At 39.0% G+C, this 25214-nt stretch overlaps 1 protein-coding gene across 1 annotated transcript in view; it reads left to right on the top strand.

Moving 5' to 3' along the window:
• The window catches only part of BRCA1 (BRCA1 DNA repair associated), a 56495-nt gene that overhangs the window by 11329 nt on the left and 19952 nt on the right, over nt 1–25214 (top strand). The window contains 10 exon segments of the mRNA XM_057714392.1: nt 1462–1539; nt 2491–2579; nt 3918–4057; nt 5796–5901; nt 6856–6901; nt 7903–7979; nt 11667–12377; nt 12792–12880; nt 19423–19594; nt 24906–25032. Of these exon segments, the coding sequence (XP_057570375.1) occupies nt 1462–1539; nt 2491–2579; nt 3918–4057; nt 5796–5901; nt 6856–6901; nt 7903–7979; nt 11667–12377; nt 12792–12880; nt 19423–19594; nt 24906–25032 (1635 nt within the window).

Genomic DNA, 25214 nt, shown 5'->3' with positions numbered 1-25214 from the left:
TCAGTGTTCTGGAATGAGGACCTTTCTATACGCTTATTTGGAGGCTGGTAAGAGGGACTAGACTAAGGATGACTGAGGTTTAAAGACCAGATTGACCAAGTAAGGCAAGTATTGGGGTCAGTTAACTGAGGAGATCCAGGTAAGTGGTGAGTCAGTGTCAGGGAGGTTTCAAGCCCAGATACATTAGATCATGATATCAGGGAATTCTGGAATCTAGCAGTAACTTGGTATATCAGAGGTCCAGAAATAGGCAAGAGATAGATCATCTAGCAAGTAAATTGAACAGTCTTTCAGGAGTCTAGCAGCAGAAATGAGTGGTTCAGGGTGGTGGTTATAAGGGAAGAAAAGTAGCAGGGGCCCAGCCATAGAAGGCTGAGGGTTAGCAGTAAAATTCTCATCCCTAGGAGACAAGAGCCTTGATTCATGGGACTGGGATAGTGGGCAAGGAATCTAGGCAGAATCTCCCAGATGAAGAGCTCAAGATAGCTTCTCGGTGGGGGAGGGATAAATTGGAAAATTGGGATTGATGTATATACACACTACTGTATATAAAATAGATAACTAATAAGGACCTACTGTATAGCACAGGGAATGCCACTCAATACTCTGTAATGGCCTATATGGGAAAAGAATCTAAAAAAGAGAGGATGTATGTATATGTATAACTGATTCACTTTGCTGTGTGCCTGAAATTAACACAACATTGTAAGTCAACGATACTCCAATAAAAAAATTTTTTTAAATGAGTTCTTACAAGGATATATTGTATAGCACAGGAAATATAGCTAATATTTTATAATAACTATAAATGGAGTATAACCCTTAAAAATTATGAATCACTATGTTGATTCATAGGTAGACTATCTTCATTTTTTTGCATATGGATATCTGGCTGTCCCAGCACTATTTGTTGATAAGATTATTCTTTTTCCATTTAATTGTCTTGGTGCTATTGTTGCAAATCAATTGACCATAGGTGTGTGAGTTTGTACTCTCATTCTATCCCATCAATATATATGTCTATCCTTATGCTAGTACCATGCTGTCTTGATTACTGTAACTTTTGTATTGAGGTGCTGAGGTTTGAAACTAATTATAATCATTTTACTTGAACTACTTACCATTTATGTCTGATTATGCAGCATGAAATAATTATATGGGTATATCATTCAATATCCCATATTAACTTTCAATAAGTTTTATTTGATCATAATGGTAAGCCATATGCATATAAGTTAAGTTTTCATAGATCATTGCTTATGTAGTTTGTTTTTCTGCTTATGCAGCATCTAAAAACAATTAAAGAAGGCCATTGGTTATAATTCACCTGCCATTACCTTTAAAATGGCTCTTAAGGGCAGTTGTGAGATTATCTTTTCACGGCTATTTGCTTTTTGAATATTCTCTCTGCCAAAAAAAAAAGTAACTTGAGTTGTCCTTTTCATTCTTTATAATTTATAGATTTTGTTTGCTGAAACTTCTCAACCAGAAGAAAGGGCCTTCACAGTGTCCTTTGTGTAAGAGTGCTATAACCAGAAGGTATATAATTTGGGTAGTTGATGGGAGGTTGGAAGTGACAATAGTAGGAAAAAGTAGGAATTCCTTAGTAACATAGCTGGTGTGTTCCTATCAAACAGCTCATCAGTAGAAAAGTATATAAACGGGTGTTTAGCTGACAAGGTAAATTATTTCTAAAGTCATTTTTCTGAAAGTTTTATAGTACATCTGCCTTATATAGGTATTTGCAATTCATTGCCTTTTTCTAATCCTTCTGAGTGATGCAAGAACTTGCAGTCTGATCTGATACAGGACTGTACCACCCCGCCTGCTTTTATTTTTCTTCCTTGCGTTTGTTTCTACTTATTTACGCGCGCACACACACACACACACACCCCCCCCACACACACACAATGTATTTATATATTGTGTATCCCTCTGGCCAGGATATAAGTTCTATTAGCCACTGGCTTTGTCCCTCTCAGTCAACAGTGTTTTTCCAATGTTTGACACATAGTAGTCACTCAGATATTTAAATGAGTAAATAAATTATATTGTCCTACAACTGTCTTAAGCCAAAATCTCGCTTTGGACATTGTTATCTGTCTGTGATTTTGAAATAATGTAATCATCATTTGGCAGAAATCCCTAAGAGCTAGAAGTGGGAGGTTGGGTGGATGGGATTCAGATGTTAAGAATGGTAAGTTCTCTATGCAATGGATTTATATCTACTGTGGATTCAAATTCCTATTATTTTAGATAGTTACAGGCTTTTGGTAATCTTGAATGGCAAAAAAAAAAATTATAAAAGCAATCAATACTGCTGTATGGTTTATTCTGCTGTTAATGATGTTTTGATTATAGTGTAATGTCAGTAATAGCTCTGTTCTAACTGTTGCTACATTTTTTTTGTTTACATGTCTTTCCTTATTTGTGTCTTTAAAAAGTTGATAATCACTTGCTAAGTGTGTCTTTCAAACAATTTATTTTCAGAAGCCTACAAGAAAGTACAAGATTTAGTCAGCTTGTTGAAGAGCTATTGAAGATCACTCATGCTTTTGAGCTTGACACAGGACTGCAGTGTAAGTGTTGCATATATCTAGGGGCCTATGCTCAAGTGGCCATCTATTAAATTGGAAGTTTGTGCAATTATTTTATATGAATAGGTAGTAAGACCTTTTGGTCTAAGTTAACTTTAGCTCTTTATGTGTAATCTATTTTTTAAATCCTTCCCACTGGTCTCACACCCTATCTTATCCATCCTAAGATGCACATTTTTTATTTTCACATCTCCAAAATTCGGAGCAATTGACCATCAATGGTGTGTCATTGTTTAATTTAATGTTTTCTTTCTTAGTGGTACAGAAAATAATGGTGCATTTTACATCGTTGGTATTTTAGTTTCAGTGAAATATGCTATTAATAGGCAAATTTGTTAGTATTGAGGTGGGAAAAAAAGGAGTAGAAATAACTTTGGTCTGTGTTTTTGTTTCCTAGGAGTAGAACTTCTGAAGTTGGTGGGCGGCAGGGTAGGAGTTGTTTTCTTTCTTTATTTTAATTTATTCTTGGACTTCCTAGGTGGCGCAGTGGTAAAGAATCTGCCTGCCAATGCAGGGGATATGGGTTCGAGCCCTGCCCTGGGAAGATTCCACATGCCACTGAGCAACTAAGCCTGTGTGCCACAACTATTGAGCCTGTGCTCTAAAGCCCGTGAGCCACAACAACTGAGCCCATGTGCCGCAACTGTTGAAGCCCACGCGCCTAGGGCCCATGCTCCACAACAGGAGAAGCCACTACAATGAGGAGCCTGCACACCACAATGAAGAGTAGCCCCCACTTGCAGCAACTAGAGAAAGCCCGTGTGCAGCAACGAAGACGCAACGCAGCCAATAAATAAATTAAATAAATAAATAAATTTATTAAAAAAAATTTATCTTTTTGTCTGCATTGGGTCTATGTTGCCGTATGCGGGCTCTTCTCTAGTTGTGTTGAGCAGGGGCTACTCTTCATTGCAGTGCGTGGGCTTCTCATTGTGGTGGCTTCTCTTGTGGAGCACGGGCTCTAGGCACTCAGGCTTCAGTAGTTGCGGCACGCGGGCCCTAGAGCACGTGGGCTTCAGTAGTTGTGGCTCACAGGCTCTAGAGTGCAGGCTCAGTAGCTGTTTAGTTGCTCCGCAGCACGTGGGATCTTCCTGGAGCAGGGATCAAACCCGTGTCCCCTGCATTAGCAGGTGGCTTCTTAACCACTGTGCCACCAGGGAAATCCCTGAAGTCAATTTTTTAAAAAAACTGTAGGCAACCTTTAATGCATTGTTTTAATATTGTACAATAAAGAGCATACAAGGATTTCTTGGTTCTTTGCTTACAATTAATACCTTTTTTTCTAACTGCAAAAATAATGTTTTCCTTTATAATTCACAGTTGCAAACAGTTATAACTTTTCAAAAAAGGAAAATAACTCTCCTGAGCATCTAAAGGAGGGAGTTTCTATCATCCAAAGTATGGGCTACCGAAACCGGACCAAAAGACTTCGACAGAGTGAACCTGAAAATCCTAACTTGGTAAGGTCATTTTTGTGTATTCTGATAACATCTCTTTATTCAGGACTGTGAATTAGTGAGTGTGCTAGATGCTTATGGATTTATATAAAAAGTCGGTAAACAAGGGAAGATGGCAAATTAAGTGGCTAAACAAGAGTTAGAGGAGATGAGAGAAGGTCCCTGGTTTTAGTGCTTTATTCATTCAATTTAGTGCTTTATTCAAACCATCAAGGACACTGATAGTTTTCAGCTTGCTAGTTTTTAAAATAACCGTCTTATGGCAATTTTCCAGGGACAAGGATTTTTATTTCCTCTGAAAAGTTTCCTGGAAAAAAAAATCAGTTTTTAACATTTGAAAATTGCTTCAAGTTAAAAGTGTAATTGTCAAAGAAAATGCAGAGATTTGCTCTGTTGTTATTCATATGTGAATGAATAATGAAGATCTTAAAAATAATAGTTCTCATAGTACCAGCATTCATTTTTCAGTAGATGTTGAAGGGCTTAAAAAGAAGAAGGAAAGCTTCATTAGAGTAACATCGGGTTTCTAAATATTCTTTCCTGTACTGAATATACTTAGGCTTGCTGGGTTTTTATTTTCATTTATCCTTTTTAAAAATTTACTTTGTTGGGACTTCCCTGGTGGAGCAGTGGTTGGGAATCTGCCTGCCAATGCAGGGGACACGGGTTTGATCCCTGGTCTGGGAAGATCCCACATGCCGCAGAACAGCTAAGCCCGCGTGCCACAGCTACTGAGCCTGCACTCTAGAGCCCGTGAGCCACAACTATTGAGCCCACGTGCCACAACTACTGAAGCCCACGTGCCTAGAGCCCATGCTCCACAACAAAAGAAGCCACTGCAATGAGAAGCCCGTGAACTGCAACAAAGAGTAGCCCCCACTTGCCACAACTAGAGAAAGCCCAACAAGGGCTTTCCACAAGGACCCAATGCAGCCAATAAATAAATAAATAAATTTATTTTAAAAAAATTTACTTTGTCTTAGTTACCACCCCTATTATCAGATGTGATTGGAAATGTGTACTAAGCCACTTTAATTCCCTTTCTGCACTATAATATAAAGTATTAGCTTTAAAATTTGCTTTCCCCGGACTTCTAGCTGGCGCAGTGGTTAAGAATCCACCCGCTAATGCAGGGGACACAGGTTCGAGCCCTGCTCTGGGAAGATGCCACATGCCACAGAGCAGCTAAGCCCGTGCGCCACAACTGTTGAGCCTGTGTGCCACAACTATTGAAGCCCACACGCCTAGAGCCCGTGCTCTGCAGCAAGAGAAGCCACTACAATGAGGAGCCCGAGCACTACAATGAAGAATAGCCCCCACTCTCAGCAACTAGAGAAAGCCCGCGTGCTGCAACGAAGACCCAACGCAGCCAATAAATAAATAACATAAATAAATAAATAAATTAAAAAATATATATATATGCTTTCCCCATAGAACAAAAATAGCAAGACAATGGGGAAAAAAAGCCAAAAAGAAAATAAATGATTTTCTTATCCTTAAAAAAATTACATAGATAATACATATTTAGTTTAGGAAAATTGAGAACAGAGAGGGGGAAAAGTACTCAGCCACACAAAGCTCATACATTCTGGTATGTAGTTTGTCAGGTATTTTTTTGAGGTGTCATAAATGTTAGCTAATTGATAATGGTCTATTTGTTTTGTCCATGGCTTTGAGTTTCTCTTAAGGGAAAAAAAGCACAGAACTGGCCACAATTAGTTGATCATTCTTTGCTGCTTAGCAGGAAACCAGTCTTAGTGTCCAACTCTCTAACCTTGGAATTGTGAGATCTCCGAGGACAAAGCAGCAGATACAACCTCATAAAAAGTCCGTCTACATTGAACTGGGTAAGAGTCTCAGATTTTGTAAGTTTAGAATAATAGTTGCTGGACTCCTTGTCTAAGAGTTTTACCAGAAATCTTGGCCACAATTTGTACAATGGCAGCAGACTCTGGGAAGTGAAAATAAAATAATTTTACTAGTCTTATGGTGTGTTATAAATAATGTAAAAGATGCAGGTCTCACCTTAAAGAACCTTACTTTCTAAAGAGAGCAAAAGAAAGGCTGTCTGGTTTTAAGTATGTAAATATACTTTGGAAGGATGGAGAGGAGGACTAAGAAAGAATATGATGAGTGGACTACAGCATTTGGAGGGCTCTAAGATAAATTGTGCTAGACTAGAAAGACTTTTGAGAACAGCTGAGCTCAGTTCAAGCAGTCTCTCTATGTCTTATCCTTTAAAATATATTTATAATTGGAAAGAATGGCCCTCCTTTGGGCTCCCAAGCACTACCATATGTTTGCCATAGCACTTTTCAGATTCTTTCAAAATTTCTTGTATCTTTTCCCCTTTTAAAATCATAAGTTCCTAGACAACAGGTATTGCCTCACAAAAATAATCGAAGTAGTTATAACAGAGAATATTTAGGAGCACTTACTGTAGCCCAGGCACTGGTATGTTTTACTTGTGTAACTCATTTAAGATGCATGACAAACCTGAGGTGGTTACTACTATTATATTTATTTTACAGATGAGGGGATTAAGGCACAGAGAGGTTAAGAAATTTTGCCAAGGTCATAAAGCTAGTAAGTGACAGAGCCATCGTTCAGACCTCAGAATTATGGCTTCAGAGCCTGTGCTTATGACAACTTCTTTGTATTGCCTGACATATGTATCCTTGTGCCTGCCATGTGCTCAGTAAATATTTCTTGAAAATATGTTTTACAAAAGTACATTTTTTGAGTTTAACCCTTTCGATAAAAATCCTTTTACTGATTTGTTATTTGGGGAATTTTTTTAGGATCTGATTCTTCTGAAGATACAGTTAATAAGGCCAGTTATTGCAGGTGAGTCAAAGAGAGCCTTATTCTATGAAGCTGGCATTTTTGTATCTAGTTAATATTAAGGATTTATATTTCTTTAGGTTAGAATCGTGGCAATGGAATAGACCTTAAATATCATCTACTTTCATCTCCTCATTTTATAGCTGAGAAAATATCCTTTTTGTTTGTTTGGTTGGTTTCTTAGTAAATAATTTAAAGTAGCAGTAGAACTCTGCACAGACTTGCTTCCAGCCGATGGTTGCGCTCTAGCTTAGTTACTTGTGTATGGCAGTTTTACTCAGTGGTAATTGTGGCTGTGGAAAGCATTGCAGTACTCAGTTTTCAGTTCTTTCCTTCCTCCGTTCCTTAATTCCATCTGTAACTCAAACTTTGTCTACATAAATTAAATCATAATCTATAAGTGTGATTTGTCAAATTGCTTTCCTTAGGAATTATTGCTTGACCCTAAGATCTGTGATGGCTTGTCTGAACAATGATGGTGTCATTGCCAATCAGATTTTGTTTGCACATGCGTTTTTCCTGATCTCACAATTGGGAGAAAATGGTTTTTAGCTTGAAAAGAAGCACAAAAGGTGGTGCTGCAAAATGGTGTGTTCTTTGCATTTCTATTGGAATATCTGTTCCATCCAGTGCTCCCTTTGTTAGACAACTTTGCACTCGCATTCTCATTAAGACATATTTTAAGTTTTGTTGGTTTTTTTTCTTTTGCTATCTTTTAGCTATTATTTGACCGACATTTAAATTTTAGTTCTCATTTGTATGTCCATAAAGCAATGTTCTATACTATTGCTGTGATTTTTGTGACCATATGTTCTCAGTCTTTGACCATTTTGTTTTGACTAGAAGTTACCAAAGGAGGGCACAGATTTCAAAAAGTGAATCAAATTGATCAGCTTATTGCAACCATACCTAGAGGAGCTAAAATACTTGATCTTGATCATTTGACAACTGTGTGAACATACAGACTACTGTGCCTCACTAAGGCTTCTGTCTTTTCACTGCAGTGTAGGAGACCATGAATTGTTAGAAACAACCCCTCCAGGAGCCAAGGCTGAAGACAGTTTGAATCATGCAAAAAAAGGTAATGGCAAGTCTTCCAACTTAACAGGCACTAAAGAGAGAATAGGTAGATAAGGTACTGTAATTAGATTATTCTGAAGAACCATCTGGGACGTTTGTAATTCACAGCATTTCTTGGCAGGGTTAGAATATGTTCTTTCTCAGATGTCATGGTACAGCCTGATGTATTTCAATAGCACTAGACTGATGTGGTTATAATAGTACCCTGTGTAATTGGTTGTTGCCTTTACTTTGTTGTTGTTGTTACAGACGAAGGAGCAAGGTAAATGCCTTTACTTTTAGTTGCTGTGTTTTTATTTCATATTTTGCATACTGGTATTTAGATAGAGGGAGTACGAGTCTGAAGATAGAACAGAGCACTGTATGTCCAGTGCCCAAACTGTGCTTTTTTTTTAATTGAAGTATAATTGATTTATAGTGTTGTGTTAATTTCTACTGTACAGCAAAGTGGTTCAGTTATACACATATACACAATGCTTTTTTATATTCTTTTCCATTATGGTTTATCACAGGATATTGAATACAGTTCCCTGTGCTATAGAGTAGGACCTTATTATTTATCCATTCCGTACATACTAGTTTGCATCTGCTAACCCTAAACTCCCACTGCATCTCTCCCCCACCTCCCCTCCCCCTTAGCAACCACATATCTGTTCTCTATGTCTGTGAGTCTCAAACTGTGTTTTTAATTCACTGTTAGAGGTTAGGGAAATAGGAGGTGTGGTTTATGAGTAGGGAGAATTCTGAAATTAAAATTTTAATTATCTTGAGAGGAAATAATGAGAATCTAGATAAACAGAAGTTAAGCAAAAGAGTATGAGCTACATCTTCAGTGTACTTGGTAGTTTGAGGTTTCTCTAAGAATAGCCAGTTTCCTCATTCCCCACAACCATATAGTATTAAGTATATTTTTTTTCATGAAAATTCAGTTTTTAAGCACCTTGTTGGTTTTTTTTTTTTTTTTTAATTTTTTCAGCTGCTTGTGAGTTTTCTGAGAAGAACATAGCAAATACTGAGCATCATCAGTTCAGTAAAAAAGATCTGACCACCACTGAGAAGCATGAAGCTGAGAAGCATCCAGAAGAGTATCAGGGTATTCCTGTTTCAAACTTGCATGTGGAGCCATGTGGCACAGATACTCGTGCCAGCTCATTACAGCATGAGAACAGCAGTTTATTACTCACTAAAGACAGAATGAATGCAGAAAAGGCTGAATTCTGTAATAAAAGCAAACAGCCTCTCTTAGCAAAGAGCCAACAGAGCAGATGGGCTGAAAGTAAGGACACATGTAATGATAGACAGACTCCCAGCACAGAGAAAAAGGTAGTTCTGAACGCTGATCCCCTATACGGGAGAAAAGAACTGAATAAGCAGAAACGTGCATGCTCTGACGGCCCTAGCGATTCCCAAGATGTTCCTTGGATAACACTGAATAGTAGCATACAGAAAGTTAATGAATGGTTTTCCAGGAGTGGCGAGATGTTAACTTCTGACGACTTATGTGTTAAGGGGTGTGAATCAAATACTGAAGTAGCTGGTGCAGCGGAAGTTCCAAATGAAATTGATGGGTGTTCGGGTTCTTCAGAGAAAATAGATTTAATGGCCCGTGACCCTCATGGTGCCTTAATACGTGAAAGTGAAAGAGTCCACGCCAAACCAGTAGAGAGTAATATTGAAGATAAAATATTTGGGAAAACCTATCGGAGGAAGGCAAGCCTCCCTAACTTGAGCCACATAGCTGAAGATCTAATTAAAGGAGCATCTGCTGTAGGACCTCAGATAACACAAGAGCGCCCCCTCACAAATAAACTAAAGCGTAAAAGGAGGCGGACATCGGGCCTTCATCCTGAGGATTTTATCAAGAAAGTCGATGCGGCAGTTGTTCCAAAGACTCCTGAAAAGATAATTGAGGGAACTGATCAAACAGAGCAGAATGGTCATGGGATGAATGTTACTAGTTATGGTCATGAGAATGAAATGAAAGGTGATTATGTTCAGAAAGAAAAAAATGCTAACCCAACAGAATCTTTGGAAAAAGAATCTGCTTTCAGAACTAAGGCTGAACCTATAAGCATCAGTATAAGCAATATGGAACTAGAATTGAATATCCACAGTTCAAAAGCACCTAAGAGTACGCTGAGAAGGAAGTCCTCTACCAGGCAGATTCATGCACTTGAACTAGTAGTCAGTAGAAACCCGAGCCCACCTAATCGTACTGAACTACAAATCGATAGTTGTTCTAGCAGTGAAGAGATGAAGAAAAAACATTCCTGCCAAATGCCAGTCAGGCACAGCAAAAAGCTTCAATTCATGGGATATAAAGAACCCGCAACTGGAGTCAGGAAGAGTAATAAACCACACGAACAAATAAATAAAACACTTGCCAGTGGTGCTTTTCCAGAACTAAATGTAACAAACATACCTGGTTTTTTTACTAACTGTTCTAGTTCTAGTAAACTTCAAGAGGTTGTTAATCCTGGCCTTCCAAGAGAGGAGAACCTAGGAACAATTCAAGTGTCAAATAGTACCAAAGACCCCAAAAATCTGATATTAAGTAGAGGAAAAGGTTTGCAAATTGAAAGATCTATAGAGAGCACCAGTATTTCCTTGGTACCTGATACTGATTATGGCACTCAGGACAGTATCTCATTACTGGAAGCTGACACCCTAGGGAAGGCAAAGACAGCAACAAATCAACGTGTGGGTCTGTGTGCAGCAACTGAAAACCCCAAGGAACTTATCCATGGTTATTCCAAAGATACTAGAAACGACATGGACGGCGTCCAGCATCCATTGGGACAGGATGTTAACCACACTCAGGATGCAAGCATAGAAGTGGAAGACAGTGAACTTGATACACAGTATTTGCAGAATACATTCAGGGTTTCAAAGCGTCAGACATTTGCCCTGTTTTCAAATCCAGGAAATCCAGGAAAGGAACGTGCAACAGTCTGTGCTCATTCCGGGTCCTTAAGGGAACAAAGTCCCAGAGTCCCTCTTGAATGCGGACAAAAAGAAGAAAATCAGGGCAAGAGTGAATCTAAAATGCAGGCAATTTATACAACTGTGGACTTTGCTGTGGCTGGTCAAAATGATAGGAAGCCGAGTGATTACACCAAATGTAGCACTAAAGGAGTAACTAGGCTTTGTCCCTCATCACAGTTTGGAAGCAACAAAACTGAGCACATTATTGCAAATAAATATGGAATTTCACAAAACCCATATGTTATACCATCACTTTCTCCCATCAGGTCATCTGTTAAAACTATACGGAAGAAAAACCTGTCAGAGGAAAAGTTTGAGGAACCTGTAGTGTCAGCTGAAAGAGCAATGGCAAATGAGAGCATCCTTCAAAGTACAGTGAACACAATTAGCCAAAATAACATTCGAGAAAACACTTTTAAAGAAGTCAGTTCAAGCAGTATTAATGAAGTAGTTTCCAGTACTAATGAAGTAGGCTCTAGTATCAATGAAGTAGGTTCTAGTGGTGGAAACATTCAAGCAGAACTAGACAGAAAGAGAGGACCTAAACTAAGTGCTTTGCTTAGATTAGGTCTTATGCAACCTGAAGTATATAAGCAAAGTCTTCCTGTAAGTAATTGTCAACATCCTGAAATAAAAAGGCAAGGAGAAAATGAAGGCATACTTCAGGCTGTTAATGCAGATTTCTCCCCGTGTCTAATTTCAGATAACCTAGAACAACCTATGGGAAGCAGTCATGCTTCTCAGGTTTGTTCTGAAACACCTGATGATTTGTTAAATGATGACGGAATAAAGGAAAATAGCAACTTTGCTGAAAGTGACATTAAGGAAAGATCTGCTGTTTTTAGCAAAAATGTCCAAAAAGGAGAATTCAGAAGGAGCCCTGGCCCTTTAGCCCATACACGTTTGGCTCAGGGTCACCAAAGAAGGGCTGGGAAATTGGAGTCCTCAGAAGAGAATGTGTCTAGTGAGGATGAAGAGCTTCCCTGCTTCCAACACTTATTATTTGGTAAAGCAACCAATACACTGTCTTCATCTACCAGACATAATGCTGTTGCCACAGAAGGTCTATCTAAGGAAACAGAGGAGAACCTAGTATCACTGAAGAATAGTTTACATGACTGCAGTGACCAGGTAACGTCGGTAAAGGCATCCCAGGAACATGACCTTAATGAGGAAGCGAGATGTTCTAGTAGCTTATTTTCTTCACAGTGCAGTGCATTGGAAGACTTGACTGCTAATACAAACACCCAGGATCCTTTCTTGATGTTTGATCCTCCTTCCAAACAAGTGGGGCATCAGTCTGAAAACCAGGAAGTTCTGAGTGACAAGGAATTGGTTTCGGATGACGACGAAAGGGAAACTGGCTTGGAAGAGGATAATCGCCAGGAAGAGCAGAGCGTGGATTCAGACTTAGGTATTGGAACCAGGTTTTTGTGTTTGCTCCCATCTGTTTTGTAGAAATGAACTAAATGTTTATGCCTCTGGGGGGAGCACATTTTACAAGTTTCTAAGTACAATGAAAGTAACTGCTTCTTAAACTTGAAACATGTGCCTCCCAAGGTGCTTTTCCTTAAAAGTCCTTTACCCAGCTAGAACATCTTTTCTATTTGAATGTGATTTAGTGCCCTAATTATTGGGGGACTTGCTTCTGGTTTTCATCCTTATGATTTATAAGAGGAAATCCAGGTGTTCCCAGACAGAGAGTATTATCACTTTGTGTGACATGAACGTGAATTTTATGCTGCCAATGAGAAGAAACAGGTACTGAAAGTTGAAGTATGGGTTGTCTGTTTTTACATCTGGATCTCTATTTTTATCATCATTTAAGGTGAAGCAGCGTTTGAGTATGAGAGTGAAACAAGCCTCTCTGAAGACTGTTTGGGGCTGTCCTCTCAGAGTGATATCTTAACCACTCAGGTAAAAAGCACATGAGGATGTGTGTGTGGTGTTCTCTGCATTCAGTGCTATGCATCCCACGTTCTTACATTTGCTTATATCATCCCTTAGAATTAATGGTGTAACAGTTGTGTGTGGGACCTTGTCTCCTCAAGTTGGATTGTAAGCACCCAGATGGAACACGTTACCTTCATTTATTTATTTATTTATTTATTTATTTATTTATTTATTTATTTATGGCTGCATTGGATCTTAGTTGTGGCACTCAGACTCTTCGGTGCAGCATGCGGGATCTAGTTGTGGCACGTGGGCTCTCTAGCTGTGGCTCAAGGGCTCAGTAGTTGCAGCATGTGGGCTTAGTTGCCTTCTGGCATGTGGGACCTTTGTTCTGATCTAACTCTCATCCCCTGTATTGGAAGGCAGATTCTTAACCACTGGACCACCAGGGAAGTCCCAAGGAACACCTTAACTTCTATTTCATACACACACATACACACATGTATGTACAAGCTTGCTCACTGCAGAATGCTAAATACTGAATTTAATGAATAAGCGAAACCTTCAAAACCCATTTGCACTATAGTAAAAACATATATGAAAAGCACTACTATATCAAACAGGGATGTGTTTCTTCTTAGTACCAAATATGTACCTACAGAGTTCTCTTCCTATTAGACACTATCTAACCTTTCACTGTTTGGTGGATGTTTCTTTTTGGGTTTTTGTTTGTTTTTTAATTTACCACCTTTTTAAAAATTTATTTATTTATTTATTTGGTTGTGCTGGGTCTTGGTTGCAGCAGGCAGGCTCCTTAGTTACAGCTTTCCAGCTCCTTAGTTGTGGCATGCAAACTCTTAGTTGCGGCATGCATGTGGGATCTATTTCCCTGACCAGGGATCGAACCCGGGCCCCCTGCAGTGGGAGCATGGAGTCTTAACCCCTGGACCACCAGGGAAGTCCCTCAGCTTTTTTTTTTTAATTAATTAATTTATTTATTTTATTTGTTTATTGGCTGTGTTGGGTCTTCGTTGCTCCACATGGGCTTTCTCTAGTTGCAGTGAGCAGGGGCTACTCTTCATTGTGATGTGCAGGCTCCTCATTGTGGTGGCTCCTCTTGTTGTGGAGCATGGGCTCTAGGCATGTGGGCTTCAGCAGCTGCAGCACACAGGCTCAATAGTTGTGGCTCACGGGCTTAGTTGCTCCGTGGCATGTGGGATCTTCCCGGAGCAGGGCTCGAACCTGGGTCTCCTGCATTGGCAGGCAGATTCTTAACCACTGCACCACCTATGAAGTCCCTCAAGCTTATTTTTTTAGAATATGAATACAGTGGTTGCTGGTGGTAATATTGGTGAGAGTTCTGTACCTCACTGTGTTACTCTAGGCAGTTTACTTATTATCTCTGAACTATAATATGCACATTTTTAAAGTGGAGATATCTGGACCACCTTGAATCTCCTGCCATGACTTCTTTTGCTCACCTAAATCTTAAATATGCCTTCAGCTGCTAGCAAAAAATGACATTTTTTCTGAACTTCCTGAAATGCCAGATCAAACTGAGAAAAGCTGATAGTCTTATAACATTATATATGTGCATCATAAAAAACTTAGAAAATACAGATAAATAAAAATCATCCCTGGTGGTCCAGTGGTTAAGACTCCGAGCTTCTACTGCAGGGGACATGAGTTTAATCCCTGGTCGGGGAACTAAGATCCTGCATGCTTTGCAGTGTGGCAAAAAAAAATAAAATAAGAAAATCATCCATGGATGAACCTTGAAAACATTGTTAAGTGAAATAAGCTGGGCACCAAAGGACAAAGGACTCTACTTATATGAGGGATATAAATCCATAGAGACAGAAAGTAGACTAGTAGTTACCAGGGACTTGGGGGAGAGAGAAGTGGGGAGTTATTGTTTAATGAGTCCAGGGTTTCAGTTTGGGATGAAGAAAAAGATATGGAGATAGGTAGCGATGATAGTTGCACAACAATGTGAAAATAATGCCACTAAACTGTATACTTAAGAATGGTAAATTTTAGGAATTCCCTGGTGGTCCAGTGGTTAGGACTCTGAGCTTCTGCAGGGGGCATGGATTCGATCCCTGTTTGGGGAACTAAGATTCCGCAAGCTCTGCGGCCAGAAAAGAAACAAACAAAAAGGTAAATTTTATGTTGTATATATTTTATCACAGTTTTAAAACTCATCCAAAGAGAATGGTCCAGTAAATTTTAACCTTTATCTCTGGTGTGATATACAACAATAGGTAATAGTAGTTGCCTTTAGGTGGGGAAATAGATGATTGGGAGGAGAAGAAGGAAGCTTTACTTTTCTCTGAATATCCTTTTGTGCCTTGAATTTTATACAATGCACTTGTATTAATTATTTTTAAAATTAAATTCTATGAGTTAAAGATCATTACTATTAACTTATTGGTATAAATTCTTTCTTCATCCTATTGTACACAGGGGGTGTGGGTGGGTATGTATACCTTATCTTTAAAAAACATTCAGATAATACTCTACATAATTTTCTTCAATGAATTTATTTTTAACTACTATTTATGAGGGTGAATCAAAAATCCGCACTCTGGCTGTAGAATTTATTTTAATTAACTTTTAGAAAAGACAAATACATCATTTTTTGACATCATCTCCTTGCTTTTCAATTCACTTTGTCCATCTATAAACAAGCTATCTTATTCCCTCATTAAAAAATGTTTTAGGCTGATCTCCAAGCCACGAATACACCTCTGTCTTCACTTCTTCATCAGAAGTGAATTTTCGTCCTCATAGGGCTGCTTTTGAGGGACCAAACAGGTGAAAGTCTGATGGAGCCAGATCAGGACTATAGAGGGGATGCTTTAACACCTCAGAATGAAGTGTTTGCAGAGTTTCATCAGTGTGGGCAGAAGTATGCAGACGTGCACACCGTCAGACCACAAAAAAACGAATCATTGGATGCTGCTCTTCTTTCATGGAAATCACAAGTGGGGCATCCATTTTTGCTCACACTGCAGTTACAAATGAACTGATGTAACATGTTCACACCTGCACAGCAGTGATGGGGTAGACAGTAGCCTTGAACGGAAAGCACTGATAAAGACAGCATGGCCAACAGAAGTTTTAATATAACCGGAGTGTGGATAATTTTTGACTCACCTTTGTAGTATTCTATTCTTGTGTATGCCATGATTTAGTCAACCTTTCGCTGAATATGAAGTTTCAGCAAGAGATGGCAAGAGACACAGTTTGCCATCATGCACGGCACTGTAGTAGTATCTTTTTTTTTTTAATGTTTATTTATTTTAGGCTGCGCCGGGTCATAGTTGCAGCACTTGGGATCTTTAGTTGCAGCATGAAGGATCTTAGTTGCGGCATGCACTCTTCTTAGTTGTAGACTCTTAGTTGCAGCACGCGTGCAGGATCTAGTTCCCTGACCAGGGACTGAACCTGGACCCCCTACATTGGGAGCTCAGAGTCTTACCCACTGCACCACCAGGGAAGTCCCACTGTAGTATTATCTTGATAGCTAAATATTTGCCCACATTCCCAATGACTTCCTTAGTATAAATTCTTAGGACTGAAATTTTGGTGTTTGATACATATTATTAAATTGTTCTTTAGAAATTCTGAACCAAGCTATGCTCTTCCAGCCCCTGTGGTACTTGGTATCTCCCATTTTCCTCTACCTTTGCCAGCACTGGTTAGTATCCAGTTTTAAACTTCTGAGTCTTGGCATTGCTATGAGGACTATAGAGGGCTTGTCTTCTACTGCCTGTTTTCTACACAGAGCAAATCCTTCTAGGACTGAAGCCTGCTGGAGTCAGGAAGAAATCTTTGAGACCACTGCCTGTTTTATGCCTGAATTATCACCTGTATTCTCTACTTCTGCAGGATTGCCATGGTGACTAAATTAATGAAAAGATTTAGGAGCCTTTTCTTTTCTTTCATTTTTTATCGTCTTGCGGGATCTTAGTTCTCCTACCAGGGATTGAACCTGTGTCCCCTGCAGTGGAAGCGTGGAGTCCTAACTACTGCACTGCCAGGGAATTCCCTAGGAGGCCTTTTCTCTGCAGTTTCTATGATCCTTTCTGGGTGTGGATTTGGGGCTCTGTCAACATGCCTTTCACCTTTTTATTCCTTGTGTTTTAGAGTTTGCAGTGTCTGGTTTCTGATTCCATCTGCCTTAGCCATATTGTATAATATTTGACATTCGATAAACTACCTCCTTGTTTTCTATGTTTCTGATCTTATTCCCAGAGATATATGTCAATTTGTTCAAGATTCATTTTGTAAAGTGTTTTTATCAAGCATCTACCCAAAACAGAGCCAAAGTCAGATTTCAGAGCTAACTTAAATCTAGAGTAGTACCAACAAGCAAAATGATCGAAGAGGGATCTTTTTCCAGTGTCTGTTTATACAGAACTGGGGAGATATATACAGGAGATAAATCCTAATTTGGTATCATTAGTATCTGTTCTTTATCACAGACTAACTGTATTTATTCATTAATTTATTTCTGCATTAAACACTTGCTAAATGCTTACTGGCTGCTGGGTGTTGGGGATACAAAAATGATTAAAGAAGGATTCCACCCATCTAGGAGGGTCAGGTATTCCACTTCGGTGTACTAACGCATTAGTAGTATAAATGAAGTACTGAGGGGTCATCTGTTCCTGATAGATGTATTATTGGTAGGGACTTCCAAAGGAGATATTCAAGCTGGACCTTAAAAGATGAGAAGAATTTTTTCCAGGTGGAAAGAGAAGGGAGAGAGTAAATTGAGGCAAAGTCACAGAGGCATGAAATGCCCAGGAAACACAAAGTTGCCCCATGTAACTGGAAAACAGGGCATATGTGGTGGTTTTGGGGAGAAATAAGAGATAAGATCAGAGTGAAAGCCCTTTTGAATGCTTTGCTTAGGAATTTGGAATTTATCATCAGAGCAATAATGAGAGGCAATTATATAGTATTCAGAAAGTGCTGACTTATTATCCATGCAGTGGTATACAACTAAGCTCTTAATGGAAAAAAGAAACACGATGAACATGGCTTTTAGGGAACTTTAGCTGTATTAAAAGTAGAGATCAGAGTAGCACAGTGGGAATAGAAAAGAAAAGTAGGGCTAATTCAAGAAACACAAGAAGTAGAATCAAGAAAATTTGGTAACCAATTTGGGTTTAGTCTCCCAAATGTATCAGGCCAATTGCCTACAGGGGAATTGTCTAAGTTATAAAGTAATTGCTTTGGGAAAACTCAAAGGAAAGTTATCTACCTATAATTCTCCCATTACTATTTTTTTTGATTTTCTAACCTATTTAATGGCCACAGAAGTTAGATGTGTTGGTTGTGACAGTAGTGACTGATAGAGCTCCTGAAGCTTATCAGAGATCTGTGGTTTCATTCCAGATTTACTAAGGTGAGCCCTTGGCTAGGATTTGATCAGTCATGGAACTACTCACAAGCACCGCGTGGTGGCAATGGCGCTGCTGTGGACATTGGCAGCAAAGCAGTCTCAGGGTAGCAGTGGAAGCCTTTGTGGAGCAGGGAACGCATTTCCCAGTCATAAAAACCACCTAAAAACTGTGAACTCAGTGTAACAGGAGAAAGTAGATGACTTGTTTTTAGTAGAGGGCAGAGTCATTTGCAAGGATCAGAAGAAGAAGAAACAGGGTGAAACAATCTGTTTCCCTGGGGTTTGCTGGCAACCATACATGCTTCTTCTAAAAGTAGTGAAGAAATGTATATTTTGGAAAACTCCTTACTTACCAATTACTTTGCTTATCAAAAACCTCAGACTTAGCAGATTTCTTCTTCTTATGGAAAAATAAACATCAGGATCATCCTTATCTTGAATTGAAAACAATAATTGGCCTTATAGGCTTTCTGAGGGCTCTTTCTGCTGGATCCTTCCTTCTAGCAGGTTCTTCTCAGCAACGATCTCTAGGTACCCTGTCCCCATCTAGAATGGCAGCACCATGAGGGCTGTATCCCCAGTGCCTAGCACATAATAGGTGGTCAACAAATAGTTGTTGAATGAATAGATACATTAATGGATTAGCTCTTTGCTCTTTCTGTTCAAAACTAAATGTTCAAAGAATCCAAGAAAAGGAAGAGACCTTGCAAGCCAGAAACTAGACATTTGTCTGTCAACTAACTCAAATCTCTCATGAGTGCCTCAATACAAAATTTTTGAAATATAGCCTGTGGAAGATGTTAACAGAATCATGCTAACTTTAAATACCAGAAGTGTTTAGGTACCTTAACTATTTTTTCAGTCCCTAGCTTTAAGAGAAAATAACCAACTTCAAAAGGACATCACAATGAAACAAGCCTATTTGGGAGAGTTTGAGGAATTTTTTCCCCTCTAACATCATTCCTAAATAATTACATGGGCATTAATTGCATGAATATGGTCGGATTAAGAGGTACGCAGCCAGAACTCACAATTCCACACAAGGTGATTTCAAGTCCCATGCGAAAATTAATTGGTGTAACATATTCTTGCTTTCTGGCAAGTTTCTAAAAGAGTGTAACTTTCTTGCTGTTGTTTCTCGTGTCTGCAGCAGAGGGATACCATGCAAGATAACCTGCTAAAGCTCCAGCAGGAAATGGCCGAACTGGAAGCTGTGTTAGAGGAGCACGGGAGCCAGCCTTCTCAGAGCTCGCCTTCCCTCATAGCTGATTCTTGTGCCCCTGAGGACCTGCTAAATCCGGAACAAAACACATCAGAAAAAGGTTTGTAATATTGGCCAAACTCTGTTACCTTAAGCAAAATTCTTCCCTCCCTAAGCCTTTATCTCTTTCTGAAAAGTAATAACCCAGCTCCAACATTTTATGATCTTTGCTCAGCATATATTTGCTGAGTCACTCCATGGGAAATCTTAAGAGTCTTTCTTCTCGTCCCTGCTCACAACTAATTTACCATTCAGAGGGACTGAGACAGTCAGTAAGCGTCGTCGTCTGAGTACCCACAGTAAGGAAGTGCTGTCGGAGCCCACAGAAGGCATAGCGTCATGGGGCAGATTGGAAATAGGTAACCCCATCATTTTAGAAAGCTTATAAAAAGCCACTCAGATATGTTTCTTACAATACTGGTGTCGGATCACAAAGCCCTATTTAATGTACTTTTCAGTTTATAGAAAGATGTCTATATATATTCAGAACTGCACCTTGATCCACAGAAAGCCCAATTATGCAGCAGAGACAGCTGCTTTATAACAACATGAACGACATGATGGTCATCAACAGACTAGAGGAGGCATTTGGAGTAACCGGGAGGGTGGAGTTGACTTGAGCTGACTCCCTATAAGAAGTGAGCACTGAGCTGAGGAATAACCAGGCATAAATGAGGGGACGTGAGATGAAAATTTGAGTTTTAATTGGAAAAAGCCTGTGAAAGACAACACATCAGGCAGGGTTTTTAATAGGGGCAAATACGTAGACACACAGGTGAGAGGCTAGACACAGGCCTGTGTTCCAGGGGGGAGCTGGTGCTTAGAACTGGCAGGTGTGGTGAGCCCCCCAGAGTGCTCTTCACCGCTATCAGTAATAGCTACGCAACTAACTTAGTGTTAAAGTCCCTTCTTTGTTGCTCCCTTCCTCAGTCCTACAAGGGGCAAAGGGCCTTCCTTTGAGTCTTTCTAGGAACTCTACTCTTAATTATTCAGTGGAGTGGCCTTGGTCCCAGAGTGTGCCTTGCAGTGTTTTTATGTTCAGAGAGAAACAGTAGCTCATGCATGAGAAGCTAGAACTCTGTTGCTATGGCAGTGGTTCAAAATGTATTTCCTTAAATGCGTTCTTTGTAACTCTGTCTTCATTTAGTTCATCTCCCAGATAATGAAGCCCCAAATCTTGACCCCATCACAGTTCTCTTTGGTGCTTTCACCATCTTCAATCTAAAAACAGACTAGCCTTTCAGTTTTAATGCACCAGATATAAAATGTTATTGTCTGGCTTTGAATATGTGTGTAAATCTATTCTCATCTTTGGGGGGGGCGGGTGGTTATTTTTTCCTGAAGATCTGTACACAAAATGTTTCTTTCTGGCTTTTTTTTTCCATAAATGCTATACTTTTGTATATTCTATTTTACTGTGGGTTTGAAAAACACTTTGAAAAATTTCTTCTCAATCTCTGTATAAAACACTTTTCTAAGAAAGAAACTTATCCTTTGTAGTAAGCTTATTCATTGGTCTACTTTCTCATGAAATTATAACATCCTCAGAGTTTTGAGGTAGGTTGGTAAATGTTGAGAGGAGGGGGAGAGGCTTATGAAAATTTCCCCATTAAAAGAAAATGTCCCCTCTCCCAACTCCACAGAGTGTCTCCCATGACCATTTATATTTGCGTAACTTGAATATGTTCAAATTGCTCAAATGCTACTTCTCAAGGAGATCACCTATAACCACAGTATTTTTTACTATAATTTTTAAGTCTCTAACTTTTCCAGCCAACCCTACTCTGTTATACTGTTATGTTTTTCATAGCCCTTATTAACTTATAACAATATCAAATTTGTTTTGCGTACTGTTTAGAGTTCCTCCTTACCTCCCACTAGAGTGTAGACTGCATGTTGGCAGAGAACCCTTACACCTGAGCCTGGAACACAGTAGGTGCTCAATAAATATTTTAATTCACGTGACTAAAACTCTGAAGCCCACTCGAGTTACTGAAAGAAAATTTCTGGGTATGGATTCTGGAATTTTGTGGCTTTATTTCTGAAATATTTTAAGCATCAACTTAATAGCAGCTCAAGTTTTGTGCTTTTTTTCCCTCTTATGTCCCAAAGAGACTGGAACTTCCCTGGTGGTCCAGTGGTTGCGAATCCACCTTCCAATGCAGGGGGCGCGGGTTCAATCCCTGGTTGGGGAACTAAGATCGCACATGCCACGTGCCGCAACTCCAGAGCCCACATGCTCTGGAGCCTGCACCACAACTAGAGAGCCCACACACCGCAACTAAAGAGAAGCCCGCACCGCAAGGGGCCCGATGCAGCCAAAAATAAATAAGTAAATACATTTTTTTTAATAAATAAAAATAAATTGGTGTGAGTCTACCTGAAATTCAAGCAAACTTTTTTAAATTAATTTACTTATTTGGCTGTGCTGGGTCTTAGTTGCGGCACACAGGATCTTCATTGCCATGTGCAGAATCTTTAGTTGCGGCATGTGGGATCTAGTTCCCTGACAAGGGATCAAACCCAGGCCCCCTGCATTGGGAGCATGGAGTCTTAACTGCTGGACCACCAGGGAAGTCACAAGCAAACTTCTTAATCCTGGGAAAAGGAGTTTTGTTTACCTTCAGCTGTACCAAAATGACATTTTTAAAATAAATGTTTTATTTTTGAATAACTAGATTTACAGAAAAGCAGCAATGATAGTACAGAGAATTCCTACAGGAGCTCTACCCCTTACCTAGTTTCAGTTTTCCCTAATGTTGTCATCTTACGATACCGTGATACTCTTGTCAGAACTAAGAAAGCAACATGGGCACATTACTAGTAATAAGTGAAACTCTAGACTTAATCTGATTTTGCCAGTTTTTATTTTTTCAGATTCAGTATTCTTAAAGATGATAAAAGCCCCCTTTCCAGGGTCATTATGTCAAATGTCGTGCCCTCAGCCTAGATCTGCCCTACTGTTTATCTAAGGATCATTCCCAAGCCTGCATAATATTTTTGTGCAAATGTATAGTTACCCGTTATGAATTATGTGTACCTCCCTCTGCAGGTAAAGCTATTTCATATCAGGCACTTTGTTTTTGTTTTGTTTTTTTCCTTCTGGATTACTGTCATTCATAAAGCAAACATTAGCATTTACAATATCATAGTCCATGACAGCTAAAATGATTTTCAGACATGTCTGAGCTTCCTGCCCTACAGTACATTCATTCCTGGAAGCTTATAGTTTATCATTTCTCAATATCTCTTTCCTCTTTTTTCAATGTCTTTCCCTTTGATTCTTCCCAATACTTTGCAACAATGCTTATTAGCACCTAATAGGCAGTCAGTAAATTTATTAAATGTTTGGTGTGGCCCATATTTTCTACCCATGAAGAATATAACAGGTTAAGACCAACAGATGAAGGAATGACTTCAGGGAGGGCTACAGTACTGTTTCAGTACTTGGGCTCTGGATCCCTGCGTTGATGAAATAAGGATTAAGGAAAAAGAAGAGCACAAAAGTCTTTCCCTGTATTTTTAAGGTACTATTGAGTTATTGAATCCTAACTCAGGTTAGCTTATTTTCTTTGTAGCGTGGGCCCCATTTTGGTGAAAAGAGGAACTTGTATGTTAAATGTCCAGGTGATGGAATGACTTTTTTTTTCTTTGGCTGCATTGGGTCTTCGTTGCTGTGCACAGGCTCTCTAGTTGTGGCGAGTGGGGGCTACTCTTCGTTTTGGTACGAAGGCTACTCACTCCAGTGGCCTCTCTTGTTGCGGAGCACGGGCTCCAGGCGCACGGGATCAGTAATTGTGGCTTGTCGGCTCTAGAGCACAGGCTCAGCAGCTGTGATGCACAGGCTTAGTTGCTCCACTGCATGTGGGATCTTCCTGGACCAGGGATTGAACTCATGTCCCCTGCATTGGCAGGCAGATTCTTAACCACTGTGCCACCAAGGAAGTCCCTGAAATGACTTAAATATCTGTTTTTGTGTCTGAGGCCTTTCCCTCTCCACCCTTTCACTTTTTAAAAAAAAAAAACAACACCCTTTCTAATAGTTAATTCTGTCACTTTGCTGTACACCAACACAGCATTGTAAATCAAGTATACTTCAATAAAAAAATTTTTTTAATTAAAAAAATAGTTAATTCTGTTTTGTGTGATTCCTTACTCACTGCACATTACCTTTTTATCAGTGATCACCCTACATTTAGAGGGGAAATGATGCCTATATTAAAAACTTTACATTCCAGTTAAAAGAAAAACCTGCTGGTTCATGGTTAGACCTTTATAGCACCTTACAGTAGTTCCAGGCAGGGTTCTTGTGTTCCTCAAAACTCACAGGTCCAGAAGAGATGACTATAAAGGAAACTATAAATAATGTATTTGAGGATTACCTCAGGAAATCAATGGTTATTTCCCCCTAGGCTTACCCAGCATCTTAAAAAATAGTTTAATTAATACAGCCCTTTGTTTAAAATTTTCTGCCTTGATTTATGGATTTTGGCTTTTCTAATAAAATCTCAAAATAAATTATAGTCATCAGTGACTTTATAATGGATTGAAGACATTTGTAATTTTTAAGTATTTCTTTTTGCTTTTTAAATATCTCTGCCTTTAAGCCACTTCCTAGAAAGCAGTGGCACGCTAATACATTTGGAGGAATTAATAAATAAAAAGGATTACTAACATGCCAGAACTTTGCCTTGGGTCTGTTCTGTGTTTTTTCCTTTCTTGTGCCAGTTCATCATTAGTTCCATGTATTACTTCCAGGTTCTTTATCGGTCGGCACCTTGGTTTTTTGTTTGTATTGGTTTTTCAGTTTATTATTTTCTTAGTAATTGAAAGTGTGAAGCAAAATGTCACCTCTTTTTTTCTTCCTTATCTGACCTGTCCCTCTTATTTCCACACACATGCAAAAACGCAAACCCCCATCCTATACAATACAGTCTTTGATGTGGAGGCTATAGGGATGGAAAAGGGAGTATGCTTTGTGCTTTCCAGTACTTTCTCTTTTCTATTATCTGAGGGGATTTGAGTATAATTTAGTTTGCTGCAGAGATAAAAATTCATTTCTTATTCTTGTTTCCTTATCATTCAGGGCCAAAAAATATAAATATATGATTTTTTCAGCCTTGTCTCAGCTGGCATCTTTATTTACATAGTTTTAAAGTGTTCCTTTTATTGTCGTTATTTTTTAGTCATTTAGTTCCATTTGGTATTGTATCACTTGTGTTTATAGAATTCTGTCTGATATACCTGTTTAAAAACCAATTTGATTATCACAGATTGCTGCTTTTGAAAAAAAATTGATATTCTCACCTGAATTATCACCATCAGGTCAAAGCAGTAAAGTAGATTTCTTTGTTTTCTCATTCCATTTAAAGCAGTATTAACTTTGGAGAAAAACAGTGAATATCCTATAAGCCAGAACCCAGAAAGCCTTTCTGCTGACAAGTTTCAAGTATCTCTGGATAGTTCCACCAGTAAAAATAAAGAACCAGGAATGGAAAGGTAAGAAGTAATAAATGTCAAGTTTGATAGCTAAGTAACACCAGTACTTACATTAAATTCTTTTTTTTATATAAATTTATTTATTTATTTATTTTATTGGCTATGTTGGGTCTTTTTTGCTGCACACAGGCTTTCTTTTAGTTGTGGTGAGTGGGGGCTACTCTTTGTTGTGGTGCGCGGGC

This window comes from Hippopotamus amphibius, chromosome 17, assembly GCF_030028045.1.
Source record: "Hippopotamus amphibius kiboko isolate mHipAmp2 chromosome 17, mHipAmp2.hap2, whole genome shotgun sequence".
Classification (NCBI taxonomy): Eukaryota; Metazoa; Chordata; class Mammalia; order Artiodactyla; family Hippopotamidae; genus Hippopotamus; species Hippopotamus amphibius.
The sequence above is the reverse complement of the archived record's forward strand: the minus strand, read 5'-3'. Positions and strand labels throughout refer to the sequence as shown.